The sequence below is a fragment of the Dryobates pubescens genome, chromosome 10, assembly GCF_014839835.1.
Source record: "Dryobates pubescens isolate bDryPub1 chromosome 10, bDryPub1.pri, whole genome shotgun sequence".
Lineage (NCBI taxonomy): Eukaryota > Metazoa > Chordata > Aves > Piciformes > Picidae > Dryobates > Dryobates pubescens.
In genome coordinates, this window is record NC_071621.1 from 23,187,399 (window position 1) to 23,201,916 (window position 14,518).

Genomic DNA, 14,518 nt, shown 5'->3' on the forward strand with positions numbered 1-14,518 from the left:
ATATTCTTTCCTGTTAGATTTCCCCTCCCTAATTACTCATTCATGGCAACTGTCAATTGCTTCTCTTTTAGTTCATGAGCTGGTGTTTTTATTTCTTGAAACATGAGTTTAGCTTTGTCTTTGAACATGACCAACATCATTATCTTTCCTCACTTGGGCATAGTGCATTATTGTTAGGATTTTGATCTAGATAACAATCTTTAATATATATTTTTTTGAATGCTGATATGCTCAGCTTCTTTTGAGGACACACTGTGTTATTAGCCCGTCTTTAAGACAGAAGAATTAACTGACCATTCAAGTATGGGCAGTGGAATATAGGGAATGTAGATACAATTCTTTAACAAAGATTTGTGTTTTGGGTCAAGCCACACTGTAAAATGAGTAAGTTACAAAACAAATCATAACTTTTCTTATGTCTTTAATATGATTTCCTGTTAGGATGCTTTCTCCTGTCTTTAACAGAGGCAGTATGATGAAATGAATGTTGCAAGTTTTTGTGACCAGTTGATTAAAAATGATCTAGAAGTATATTTGTTTTACAGATTTTTCCTCAAAATTTAAGGAAAGAATAACAGTAAACCAGAAAATAATGTAGTTGACTTCATGAAGAATAAATTTGAAATGGCTAGGTGTGGCCAGTACCTCTACAGTGAAAAACAAGAAATCATATTGGGCCAAAAGCACCAAATATATTGATAATGTTCTTCTCCAGCTGGTAGCCTTGCTCTTGTGTTCACTACAGGACATAGAATTCTTTGTCTCAGTTCTGCTTTGGACTGAGAGGAGGAAATAAGAAAGATATCAGTGGGGTCTCTTACAGGAATACTATAGAAGCCTTAACTATGTCCTACCAGCATAAATCATGCCCATTGTTTCAGCTTCATTTAAAAATAGTTTCTGTCTTAGCACACATGGGAGCGTGCAGTTTCAAAAGGTTGTCAGTGAGCTGATTCACATGGCTGGTGAAATTCCAAACAGAGAGAAATACAGATCTTGTGAGTGTTAGCCCTCTAAGGTTTCTGTTCTGTGTGGCATTGATTGTCAAAGTACAGCTGAGCTGTTTTAAGTGCAGATTATGTCCTTGATGTGAGAACAATATAGCCATCCCCTTTATCACAGAATCACAGAAACTTGCAGGTTGGAAAAGCCCTCAGGATCACCAAGTCCAACCGATAACCCTACTCTACAAGGTTCACCCTTAAACCATATTCCCAAGCACCACATCCAAACGACCTTTAAACACATCCAGGGTTGGTGACTCAACCTTCTCCCTGGGCAGCACATTCCAATGCCTGACCACTCCTTCTGTGAAAAGATTTTTCCTAATGTCCAGTCTAAACCTGCCCATTTGCAGCTTGAGGCCATTCCCTCTCCACCAGCACCAGCCTCTCCACAATGTCCTTTCAAGTAGTTGTAGACAGCAGTGAGATCTCCCCTCAGCCTTCTCTTTTTTAACCTGAACAGTCCCAGCTCCTCCTGTCACTCTTCATAAGATTTATTCTCCAGGCCCTTCCCCAGCTCCATTGCCCTCCCCTGCACTTGCTCCAGCACCTCCACATCTCTCCTGTATTGAGGTGCCCAAAACTGGATACAATACTCAAGGTGTGGACTCACCAGAGCCGAGTACAAGGGGACAATCACCTCCCTACTGCTGCTGGGCACAGCATTTCTAATACAAGCCAGCATGCCATTGGCTTTCTTGGCCATCTGGGCACACTGCTTGCTCATATTCAGTTGCTTGTCAATTAGAACCCCCAGGTCCCTTTCTGCCAGACAGCTTTCCAGCCACACTTCCCCAAGACTAGCATTGCTCAGGGTTGTTGTGACCCAAGTGCAGGGCCTGGCCTTTGGCCTTGTTGAAGCTCATCCCATTAATGCTGGCCCATCAATCCAATCTATCCAAGTCCCTCTGAAGAGCCTCCCTACCCTTGTGCAGATGAACGCTGCCACCTAACTTGGTGTCATCTGCAAACTTACTGATGACACACTATGTCTTCATCAAGTTCATCAATAAAGATGTTAAACAGAAACTGAGCCTTGAGGAGCACCACGTGTGACTGAAACACCCACATTCTTACTGTTCAGATGCTCTTGTTAGGAGCACTAAGTTGGCTTTTTGAACACATCAGGGCTTAATTCTGCAAGTGATGAGGTTGTGTGAACATGTCCATCTTTTTGTCATTCTATTGGTTGTTGAAATGTGTAGCAGTTGTGACTTTAGTTGAAGGAACTTAATGATGTTTATTTGAAACAGAACCTCTACAGTAGAGGCAGAAAGATGGGCTAGTTAGAGTGGAGTTTTTGAAATTAAAACTGTAAAAGTTAATGCTGAGAAAAGAGTACTGTTCAAATACTAATATTTAAAAAACCTTAACAGTTAAGACTAGCAATTTCTAAATGCTCAACGTAGATGGAAAAAATCTTCTTGGCTGTTCTTCCAATGGTTCTTCTTTAATGGTTCCTCATGATCAGCAGTGCACCATGGACTGGCTAACCTGAGGGAGTATTAACACTAATAACAGAAGAATTCCTTTTGCCAACTTCTGGTCTCAGTACCAATCTCTTTTTAACCAAGAGTAAAACATCCCTTTCTTCTTCGCCCTCTCCTTTGCACCCTTACACTTCTGTGTGGGGTAAAGCTGCCTGTAAAATCTCTATTGTTTCATGGAAGGTTTTTTTTATTAGAGCAAGAGAGGAGTAATTATCTAATTGCATGTCTAAATAACACTGATCATGTGACTCCTTAATTCCAGCTGTCCTAGCTGAAGAGTGCAGCAATTTTCTAGAACTGTGTTTTGGTTTTTTCTGAGTCACTCTTAATCCCTAGGCTAAGATGATTTCCAACAGAGTTCTTAGTGTTATTAACTCAAGTCTGATAATTCCACAAGTGGTTTGCAATGGGATGTTTTTAAGAACTGTCCACACATCTCAACCATAGTACATCCCTGAAGGCATGAAGTGTGCAGTGCACTGAAGATGCAAGTGTTGTGTTGGTTTGGGTTTTTTCCCACCCTAAAAAAAAACATCTTGGAAGTTTTCCATACAAGCATTGTGATCCCTTTAAAAGTAAAAATGTTACACTTCAACTTCTAAATTGCTAAATAGATGTGCTATAGTGACATATCTTCTGTACGTGTACACTTACATGGAAGGGAGAGATCCTTGCCCAGTCCTCTTAAAGATACTAGCAGCAGCTTTTAATTTATTTTCATAAGTTTTTGGATTTGCTCAACAGCATATAGTCTCAAAAAATAGTTCTCTTGATCATCTGAATTTTATTCTTTTTATTCTCCATGTGTGCTGCCCTTAGGAACTGTGTGTTTCATTTCTTGATAATGAGAGAACAACTTTCCAAGTTTTATTTTTATTCCAAATTAAAAAGAGACCATAAACCTCATGTGTTTTAACTTTCCATGCTTTCAGTCAAGAAACTGCAGCCAAGTATCTTGTCTAAAAGTATTTTCATAGCTAGGAGTTAAAAAAGGCAGAGGACCTTCTCATCAGTGGCGTTAAGTATCTCTAGATACGGGGAAGAAACGCTCGCAGACAAGTGTTCAGGTTGCAGGTTGCTCTTTCCTAAACCATTTAATAACATTGTTGACTTTCAGGGGAGCTGTGGATTTCCTCCTTCACCATTTTTCAGGAGTTGTGATGGAATTTATTCTCCACTTCTAGGATTTTCTGGTTTTTACTTTGTTGTTCTTAACAGTTTTGTCAGAAATGGCTATGCACTACTGCTGCCTCTGTCAGACTAAGTCCCAAGCTGTCATTTACAAAAAAATTTGCTGTGTATAGCTCATTTAAGAGTATGAATCTGGCCAGATAGAGGCTTCTAAATGATTGTGCTATTTATTAGGGGCATTATGATATGCAAATACAGAACTTTTCAGTTGGAGGGAATCATAGAGTAAGAACAGTGGTGACAGTGTGGCCAGCAGGTTGAGGAAGGTAATTCTGCTGCTCTGCTCCACTCTGATGAGGCCTCACCTGGAGTACTATGTCCAGCTCTGGAGTCCATAGCACAGGAACATGAATCTGTTGGAGCAGGTCCAAAGGAGGGCCACAAAAATGATCCAATGGCTGGAACACCTCTCCTGTGAAGAAAGATTGAGAGTTGGGTTCGTTAAATCTGGAAAAGAGAAGGCTCTGAGGAGATCTTATTGTGGCCTCTCAGTACTTAAAGAGGACCTGTAAGAAAGATGGGGACAGTCTTTTTAGCGGGTCTGGTTGTGACATGACAAAGAGTAATGGTTTTAAACTGAAAGAGGGGAGATTTGTATTAGATATAAGGAAGATGATTTTTACAGTGAGGGTGGTGAAACACTGGAACAGGTTGCCCAGAGAGGTGGTGGTTGCCCTCTCCCTGGAAACATTCAAGGTCAGGTTGAACAGAGTTCTGAGCAATTTGGTCTAGTTGAGAATGTTCCTGCTCACTGCAGGGAAGTTGGTCTAGCTGACCTTTAAAAGACCCTTCCAAAGCATTCTATGATTACACAGAAGAACCCCAGTGATTGTATTCTTTTGAAAAGAGTGAGGTTTTGAAGGAATTTTTGATGAGTATTGTTGAGTTGAAATCACAGCATAATGACAATTGGCGTTATATCCACCCACACATGCACGCTTCTTTTTTCCTGAACAAAATCAGAAGCAGACATCTAGGAAACCTCTTAAATAGAAAGGCCACTTGTAACAACATTTAAAAGGCTGTTGTAAGGTGAAAAATGCATTCTGTGACTAGAAAACAATGCTGGAACAGAGAAGTAAATTAGTATAACTTCTTTTAACTATAACCTATTATGGCAGATAAGCAGCAAAGATGAAGACTTCTTAGACCTTTCAGTTGATGTGGAGCAGAATACTTCAATCACTCATTGTTTAAGGTAGGTGCAAAAATCTGATTTGGGGGCTTTTTTGTTTCGTCTTTCATCTGTTCCCTAGAAAGCAGGAAGCAAAACTAAAAGTTGAAAAGACTTAGTAAATTCTAGCTTATGCAGACTTAAGAGTATACACTTTAGTTTGTGTTTGTATGTGTTTATTTGTGCATTTCAGATAAGAAGCTAATATCTATAGCATTTCTCTTTTTTTCTTTCTTATTCAGGGGTTTCAGCAATACAGAAACTCTGTGCAGTGAATACAAATATTACTGTGAAGAATGTCGTAGTAAACAAGAAGCACATAAAAGGTATGTCAGACTTGAAGGGAAAAAAATAACCTATGCATTTAATGAAAATACTCTTGCATTTCCTTGTATATGTGTATAAGGCAGAAGGAGAATGCTTTTTTCCCCTTAATATGTCTCATTCTTCTTCTACTTAAGAGTAACTTGGTTTCATTCCTCTTTCTTGGATTGCCTGTTTCCATGAGCAAAGAGAATCCACGTAACGCATTTTGGGACTCCTTTGATCATTATTTTACAGATGATGAAAAGAATGATCTTCAGTCCAAAATTAAGTTAAAAAGACAAGTTAAAACAAGCTGCCAGGGGCTAATCAATGGATGTGGGTAATATTGAAAAAAATCACTGGTTTCACGTGACATTCCAAACTTGGTTTTGTCTTGATCATAAAATATTTTTTCCAGTTGCTATCAGAATGTGATAGATTTTGTGTGTGTGTGTGTGATTCAGTCAGGATTGTGAAGTTTCTGGTTTCTTAAAGGTGTGTAGTTAGTTGTGCTAAACAGTGCTTCTGAAAAGCATCAGAAGCTCTGTTGAAGCCTGTAATTCATTATGTTTAAAAACAGTTCTGGTTTGCCCAGTGATTTTTTTCTAGTCTTGTTTACACCTCTGGAAAACCTCAGTATTTATTATCTGAGAAAGTGTTTGTTGGAAGTAGTAGGGACACTGACATGCTATACCTGTTATACCACTGATTCTGTTTATGTGGTTTACCCTAGATTCAGCACATGGCTTTTGGCATATCTCATCTGCAAAGCCTGTCTTCACATATTGCTTAAGCTTACTAATTGCTGTGTATTAGAGGTTTGCAAAGCCAGGTCTGTCCTGTTGTTTCGTGTTGCCTTAGCTCTTTTTCTGTGTGGGTGGTAATGTGATCCCTGGCCAATATAAGCTGTGTTGACTTAAACCTGTATTAGAGGCACTACCATATTAGAAAACCACACCTTTTATTATTTATATTTTGCTTTTCATGTAGAACTTCAGTTCAGTTTCACTAGTCAATAATGTTCTTCTATCACTATAGCATGTAGTTTATCTGTGATAGTGGCTACTGAATTTATGAAGGTGGTGTGGTGAAGTTTTTCACCACTGAAACAGCTCCTATGGTCAAACACATCTGCATTATAAGAAGGAACTTCATTTTGGAAAAAAAGAGCAGAAATTATATCCATATCTCAGTAATATAATAAAAATAATTGCTTCTGTCATCTTTCTGCTCTTGTACTTTTTTTTCATTTCCTGGTTCCCTTGTAGGCCAGGAAGAGCATTTGAGTCTAGTAAGGTTTCCTACAGGTTATTATCAGAGTAAGTTTAATGAGAAAAAGGAAAGGAAGGTGAGTTTTTGAAGGATTTTGTCCCCAGCTCCCCATCTTTTGGAAAAGGATTGTCTTCTACAAACACATTTCCTGATGTTTTGACAATACGATCTCAGTAGACGCATCTGAAACCTGGGCTGTATTGTTGAGACCTTTGAGCTACCTTTTGAGGATGAAAGCAGTTTGAAAAATTCAGCACAGTGCTGATCTAAGGTAATTACATGTGCCAAGAAGCAGAGTATTCTAGCTCAGTTGCTCTGTTAGTACAAGTGAATTTACTGACCAGAGTGTAAAGTCTGTGTTTTGTGCTATGGTTGGCTGAAGAGGATTTGTAGGCAGTCATGCAAGATCTCAGTACTTCAGACTAGGGAAACCGGCCAGTAAGCCCTCAGTAAAACTAGATTTGGCTTTGACAGCCGTACTGTGCTAAAGCACAGCATTATCTTGTTTGGGTAACATCAGGTAAGGTGAATAACAGTAGGCTATTTGTATCCCTTGGCAATGTTAAATGAATGGTTTAATATGAAAACTTGGACTAATACATATGTAATGAGGTGAAGTTTGTTTGTCTTGGCTAGTATGCTGAGAAATTCAGTTGGAATAGGATCTCTGGAACAACTTTGTTGCTATACCTCCACTGTAAACCAAGTAGGATCCAGTTTTTGTTTTTTGAGAACTCAGAAAAGCTGTATGTAGGTATGCTTGAAACTTGCATTCTGTGCATGCAGTCATTATGTCTAAATTATTATGGGGATTCATCATGGCTGTTCTTGTTAATGCTTGCAGATTTTTTTCTAAGACTTCAGTAAGACAGCTTTCCAGTTTGCTGATATCTGCTGAATGTTTTGGATGGATATGGGAAATACTGTTGTTCTTTTGTTGTTTGGTTTTTTTTTCAGGATGAAAGTTAAAAAGCTGCCTATGATTCTAGCTCTCCATTTGAAGAGATTTAAATACATGGATCAGCTGCATCGATACACAAAACTCTCTTATAGAGTAGTTTTTCCTTTAGAGCTCCGTTTATTTAACACCTCAGGAGATGCCACCAATCCTGACAGAATGTATGACCTTGTGGCTGTGGTAGTTCATTGTGGAAGGTAATAATATTTACACAAAGGATTTTTTTTTCCATAACTATAGACCTATAGAATCATCTAGGTGTAAAAAGGCCTTTAAGGCCATTGAGTCCAATCATTATTGAACTCTGCCAAGTCTGGTGCTAAACCATATCCTTTAGCACCACATCCATTCATCTTTTAAACTCTCCAGGGATGGTGATTCAACCACCTTTCTGAGGAGCCTATTCCAGAGTTTTGATAACCCTTTCAGTGATGACATTTTTTATAAGATCCAATCTAAAACTCTCCTGGTTCAACTTGAGGCCATTTCCTTTCATTCTGTGACTGGTTACTAGCAAGAAGAGACCAATAGTCACCTCACTACAACCTCCTTTCATGTAGTTGTAGAGAGTGAGAAGCGAGGAGTGAGAAGGTTTCCCTTTTTCTTCAGTCTGAACAAATTCAGCTTCTCATAAAACCTGTTCTACAGACCCTTCATCAGCTTTGTTGCCCTTCTCTGGACATGCTGCAGCAACTCATTGTCTGTCATGAAGTGAGGGCGGTGGCAGCTGTTTTAATTACTGTTAAGTATTGCTTTTCTACAAGAAAAAAACCCCAAACAATTTAATGAAACACATTTCTATATACCTGTGTGTTACTTTCTGTATTCTTTTCTAATTGTATTTTACAGTGGCCCTAACAGAGGACATTATATTGCAATAGTGAAGAGTCATGATTTTTGGTTGCTTTTTGATGATGATATTGTTGAGGTAAGTTTTGTGTAACCCTGGAATTTTCTCTCACATACTAGATAGAGCACACAACCTATTTGATTACATAAAGTGCAAGGCCTAGTGTGCTGATGGAAAGAGGGTGCAACTCTAGTCTAAATGAGCAATAACTCTTGAGTGCAGAGCTGTGCCTGATGATTTGACTGTACAACACTTTGAATTGCTCTTTGGTTTTTGAGAGAATTTCTTTGCTTTGGATACAGCCACTATCTTTCACCTTTATTTAGTATGCTATTCCTGTAGCCAGAGGACATGGCAAATGAAGATAATAGATAATTGGCTTTACTGCAGTTCTTTTCTGAAGGCACTTTCTTGGACCAAGCCAATTGCTCATATTTTCTAGGAGCATATATTTAATAGAATGAATCAGTCTGGGATCCTGGATTGTTTGAGACGAAGCTGTAACAAATATGAAATAGGAAGAAACTTAAGACTTCTGAAATTTCACCCTAAAATTTAAAAGTTAATCCCTGAAACAAGCTTTTTGCCTCTGTTTTTGACTTTGTGGTAGTTTCAGGCTATGCATAGGAAATTTTCCACATCGTCTTTGTTTCATCAGTTATCTTTAGTTTTTTATTGAGAAAAAGAGCAGAAACTGCTGATGTCTGTATATTATATCATCTCAGGTTTTTATGCCTGTTCTGTCATATTCCCTTTTTCCCCCCCTATGTCTGTGCGTAGCATGAACAGAAGTATGATTGCTGTCCAAGTCTTTTTCCTGCCTTTCTTTGAATCTATTAAATGCATAAAATGAATAGTTTACCTTTTTCTTAAAATACTGGACTTAGAATGTTAATTGGCGGAGGAGTCAAGGCTGTGGAAGAGTTCTTATCTCCAAGTCACATTCTGGATGGTTTTTCACACAGGAAATGACAAGTGTGGAAATACACAGAGCTCTTAGGAAAATAAAAGGATTATCTCTATGTCTTACCAAGATACACTGTAAATTGAGATGTCTCGATAGGGTCAAAAGTTCACTTTCCTCCAAGGAAAACAGAGGGCTTTAGTAGATCTCATATCATTTCACAAACATCAGGGGCAATCCAGTTCCAAAGCAGTAACACCTGGTAGTAATGCTTCCCCCCATCCTTTTTTTCCCCTCTCTTAGCCTTTCTAAAGAGGAAGGAAGGAGTCTTTTTGTTCTTAAATCTAAAGCATCTTACTGACTTTTAGGCCTGTGGTTCATCAAGTTGAAATGGCTCACTCCCTCCTGAAAGAAGTTTTATCAGAATAATGGAAATGAAATTAAATCAAATCTACCTAATTCAAGGAATTTTTATCTTTCTGTCTTTTTGTTCTTTGTAGCCCAATTGCTTTTGATTTAAACTATGGCAAGAAAGCTTTCTTTCAGTTTAACTTTCTTTTGTAGCCAAAAATGAAGACAATGGAAATCGGATAATACTCTTTCCACCTTTTCAACTGAAGGTTTGCATTTCCCCCCAAAATCTTGGTTATGGGAGGCTTTCCAAGCTAACAGAATCACAGGCAAGCATTCTGTGTGGAAAAACACAGGAAATTTAGCCTTCTTTCTGTGCCTTCTCTGTAGTGTCCTCTGCACTTGACTGGCTTACACTGCTTAGATTTAGAAATGAATATTTGCTACTTACATTCTTCATATTAAGTCTTGATGAGATACTGTTGTCTTTAAAACTTTCTATGTGCAATTTGAGCAAGCAGTGCACGTAAGATTGCACTCAATAGCAGGTTCATGCAGTACTTAAAATTCACATATGCAGCCACCACCCTCTGCAGTTGATAACAGAGGGGAAACATAATAAGTTTAAGAATCATCTGGATTTTATTGCTTTATGTAATGTTATGAAAGTTATTTTTGCAATAGTTTTTGGAGTGGAATTTAATGTCATGTATATGCAAGGTTTGCTTACTTCAGATTTTTGGGTTTTTACACGCAGAAAATTGATGCACAAGCTATTGAAGAATTCTACGGGTTGACGTCAGACATCTCAAAGAACTCTGAATCTGGTTACATCCTCTTCTACCAGTCTCGGGATTGAGGGGGAAGCTGTTAGTGAAGGGAGAATTTTATGCCCCACATCTTCTCTGTCTTGGACTGGAGCAAGCACTGAACAAAAGGAAAGTGGGGAGCTCCGGGGGCAGTAGCACAGTTTGCACACGACTAAGCAAAGAGTTTGGGATTCTTAAAACCTTTGTATCATTTTAATTTTATTTGCTCAGGTTTCATGCTGACCACGCATCTCTACTCCATCCCATAAGCAAAAAGCGAGATACCAGCCACTCTTCCAGGAGCTTTCTGTTAGGTAATGCTATCTCTGTGGTCCTAATTCAAAGCCCATTAAGGTCACTGGAGAACCTTCTATGGACTTCAGTGGAATTTCAGTCAGGTTCTAGCTGCGCTGCCAGATTGGTGCAACAGGAGCATTAGAAATCTGTATTTTACACAGACTTTATGTATAAAAGGTAAAGGACTCTTTGTGAATTTAGTTTCCTGTGCATGAATTTAAAAGAACGAGGTTGGGAGGTTTAACACGTTAGCAAGAAGTTCTGGGCTCAGTAAAATTGCCTTCTTGATGGTAGTAGTTTAACTGAAGATACAAACTGGTGTCAGGGAGGCAAGTATGTTTTGCTTCTCTGAAGAAGCTTACATTATTTATAATGTTATGATCGGGAACAATCAGTCAAGATTATGGCTTTTAATCTCCGTATGGGGAAAGATTTGGTTTGTACTAGTTTATTTTTATTTATAAATTATTGTAACTTGTGTATTGTCCTTTATTCTAACAAGTATTGGAAATTTTATAGATTAATTTGAATTGAAACAAAAGATGTTTAAAGGTTAAAGAAGAACCGATATAAATTCTAAACCCAATGCTTACCATATCTGTAAAAAAAAAGGATAATACAGAAGAGAGATTTCCTTCTGGAGGAACTGGTATCTAAGTGAGGTACTATATTGAATTAAATTAGACTATGCTCTTTCCATTAATGAGTGGGGGGGGGAAAGTGACCAAAACATTACACAGAAGACTGCAAGAACGCATATGATAAGAAAATGATGATGCAGTCATGGCATACTGGTCTACAGTTCTTTAACAATTTGTTAATGACTCAAAGCAAATGGATCCACTTCCCAATGACATGGGTGATTATCACACAAACCATTCAAGGTTTAATTTATGTCGCAGTAATAAGAAGAAATAGGCTTGGAGTTCCATGAGGCTGAAGGGTACCACATTCCTTTAAAAGTAATAATACTTCAGTTGTGTACAGTGAGAATTTCTGAAACCAGGCAGTTTACCATGCTTTAGGTTTATGAGACAGCAGTAAGAATTAAATCCTGAGAAAACACCTGTTCTGTAAGAAATGTGAACTGTTGAGATTTGACATTCTTCCATTACCAGTACATGGTCTGACAGTAGCTGAATGTAGTTTCTGGAAAGTCATGGGATGTGCATTCCAGATTGTGGCAATCAGGTCATGGATGTCCACGTCACTCCCTCTTCGGCTAATGGTTTTTTACATTATTGTCATTTTCTAAGGTTATTTTCTTGATACTGTTACACCTTCTAAAAAGAATGTCTTCTGTCTGCTGCTATAACTGACTATTTACTTAACCTGTATCTTTTAGCTCAGGAAATGACTTCACCTATTCACTCAGCTGAACAAATCTTTTAACAGGGTCACTAAATAAATTGGGCTATTTAGCAACTGTCATACTGTAACAAATTGCTTTTGTAAAATGCAGAGTTTCTAAAGCCTTGGTTTGGCTAGAATTCTTTTATAGAAAATCAAGTATAATGATCAAACTACCAGCATTGTAGAGAAAAGCATAAACATGGTGGGAGATGCAGAAAATGAGATTGGATTTTTCTTGAAGAATTCAAATAACTTAAAAACCTTTTTGTCAGCTTTCAGTGGGAAAAAGGTTAAGAGATGAATCAGTTGGATAATGGTGCATGTTAGAGGGATGAAGTCCTTTGCATACTAAAAGTACAGTATTGTAAAAGAACTGTCACATTACTTTGTGCTAATTGAAACTAGGTGGGGTTTGTTTGGTTTGGGGTTTGGTTTTTTTTTTGGGGTGTAGTTAAAAGCTGAGACTAGTTGCTAAATATTTTGTACCCTAATAAAATGGAAAACATTTTTGTTGTTTCACTGGTTATACTCCTGCTGCATATTTTTATAAGATACCAACTTTTATTTGTATAGAGTTTTTCAGATAGTTATATATTTCGTTTTTATTTTAGTGCAGCTGTAATAATTGTAAATTGTTAATTAAACTGATATCAGAAATGACAACTTAAAAAGGAGGCAGGGAAGTACAAAATGGGTATATAAAATGTTATAGGAATTTTTTTTTCTTGGCTGTAACAGAGTGAGGAGTGTGAGAAAGTTTGTCAGTTGTTGTAAATGGTGGAAATTATTTGCTGTGTAAATGTCAGTTGGGACTACGGTCCCTTATTTTGTATATTGGAGCAAAAAACTTCTATTAAATAAAGTATGTTCTATAAAGGTAAGTACTGTATCCTTTGTGGAGTGTGAGTGGTCAACTACCTGCCTTTCAAACCTATGGAATTTCCTATATTTAGCTAACTGCCCTGAGCTATGGAGGGAGGAGCGTGTTTAAATACACTGCATTGTTTAAGTTCTTTACTGTGAGGGGGGTGGAACACTGGAACAGATTGCCCAGGGAGACAGTGGAGGCCTCATCCCTGCAAACATCCAAAGTCAGGTGTGATGGGTTTCTGAGCAACCTAATCTAGTTGGGGATGTCCCTGCTTAGTGCAGGGATGTTGGACTAGATGACCTCTAGAGGTTCCTTCCAACCCAGTGCATTCTGTCATCCTATGAATATGTATCTTTCAGGATGCATTCATATGAAAATAGTTTGGTGGCAGCTGTGCTTTTTCTCTAGAATTAGTTCTTAAGTCGGTCATTGGTTTATGAGGTAGAGGAGAAGGGTGTGATTTGAAACTGTTCTTTTGACAATTCCTCAAAATAATCTCTACCTTGCTATAGAATATGCATCCGGGTTATGTAAGGGATTGGTTGGATCACCACCTTCTGGGAGGGAAAGTGGAAAGAAAAATAGGAGTGTTTATAGCACTAATATGTAAGAGAGGCTGGCCAAAGAATGGGAGTCCAGCATCAGAAATAAAAAATGCAGCTGGTTACAATACTCATGTATGGTTTGATATCAAGTCATTCTTCGCTGGGAGTACGTGCTGCTGTTGGTAATCAATACATGTGTTTGTGGTGTTACAAACGGGTCGCACCCTGCCACGTTTATAGTTGTGACGCCCACATGGGTGACTTGAAGCTGTTCAGGAGCTTGCACAAATGGTTACGTTGGATTGTGTTTTCAGAAGTTAGTCATAAATCAGATTGCATATCCTTGGGTGACATTTGGGTGTTAGCACATAGGGATTCGACAGACCTTTAGATCTTTTGCCATGCCCTTTGACATCTGCATGGGACTGGCAGGTATGACCGCATCCTTCTGGAGCAGCAGCTTGAAGGCAGCTAGAACATCCTGCCGTCTTCCCTGTGTCTCTGTCTTGGGGTTTCCACAAGCACTATTCCACATGCATTATTTGGATCATACACAGATGTAAGTCTGTATTGCTTGGTTACTTCTTTTGTGGTGATGTTTGTAAAATTTAAAACCTGAAGCACCAAAGGCCTCTAGTTACTTTCATAATCCCCATTGTTCATAATATGTTCATAATATGTTGTTCATAATCCCCATGTTGGTCCAGTCTCTCAGCTGTATGTTTAAGATGCTCATGTGCAGTCTTACTATTAAGTTCATCCTTGTAAGTAAAAGAAATTTTAATATGTCAAATCTTCAGTCTTCATTTACCAAAACTTAGTTATGTTTTTCATTGTTTTGTTTGGGTTGGGTTTTGGTTTGTTTGGTTGGTTTGTTTGCTTCATTTTATTTTGGGGGTTTGGGATGTTTGGTTTCTTTAAAAAGAAACTTGCAAGTTGCCTGAGAGCAGCAATCTGTATTTATAGATGAAAGCAGCAGCAGGTGTATCTCTTCAGTTACTTTTGTCTGCAAGAGGAAAAAACTTAATTTCAGTGCATGCTAACATACTGTGGGCTGCAGACTTACATTGCAGATACTTTGGTGATTTTTTTTCCCCCGTAGAAGATTAGATAATCCAAATATGGTTTGTTTGCTTTCAGAGT

General features: G+C 38.2%; 1 protein-coding gene across 1 annotated transcript in view; it reads left to right on the plus strand.

Moving 5' to 3' along the window:
• Window positions 1-12,395, plus strand: part of USP12 (ubiquitin specific peptidase 12) — a 33,939-nt gene extending 21,544 nt beyond the window's left edge. The window contains exons 5-9 of the mRNA XM_054164675.1: window positions 4,807-4,883; window positions 5,102-5,185; window positions 7,395-7,592; window positions 8,245-8,323; window positions 10,258-12,395. Of these exons, the coding sequence (XP_054020650.1) occupies window positions 4,807-4,883; window positions 5,102-5,185; window positions 7,395-7,592; window positions 8,245-8,323; window positions 10,258-10,359 (540 nt within the window). The 3' untranslated portion in view covers window positions 10,360-12,395. The remainder of the gene's footprint in view (window positions 1-4,806; window positions 4,884-5,101; window positions 5,186-7,394; window positions 7,593-8,244; window positions 8,324-10,257) is intronic.
• The last annotated feature ends 2,123 nt before the right edge of the window (window positions 12,396-14,518 follow it).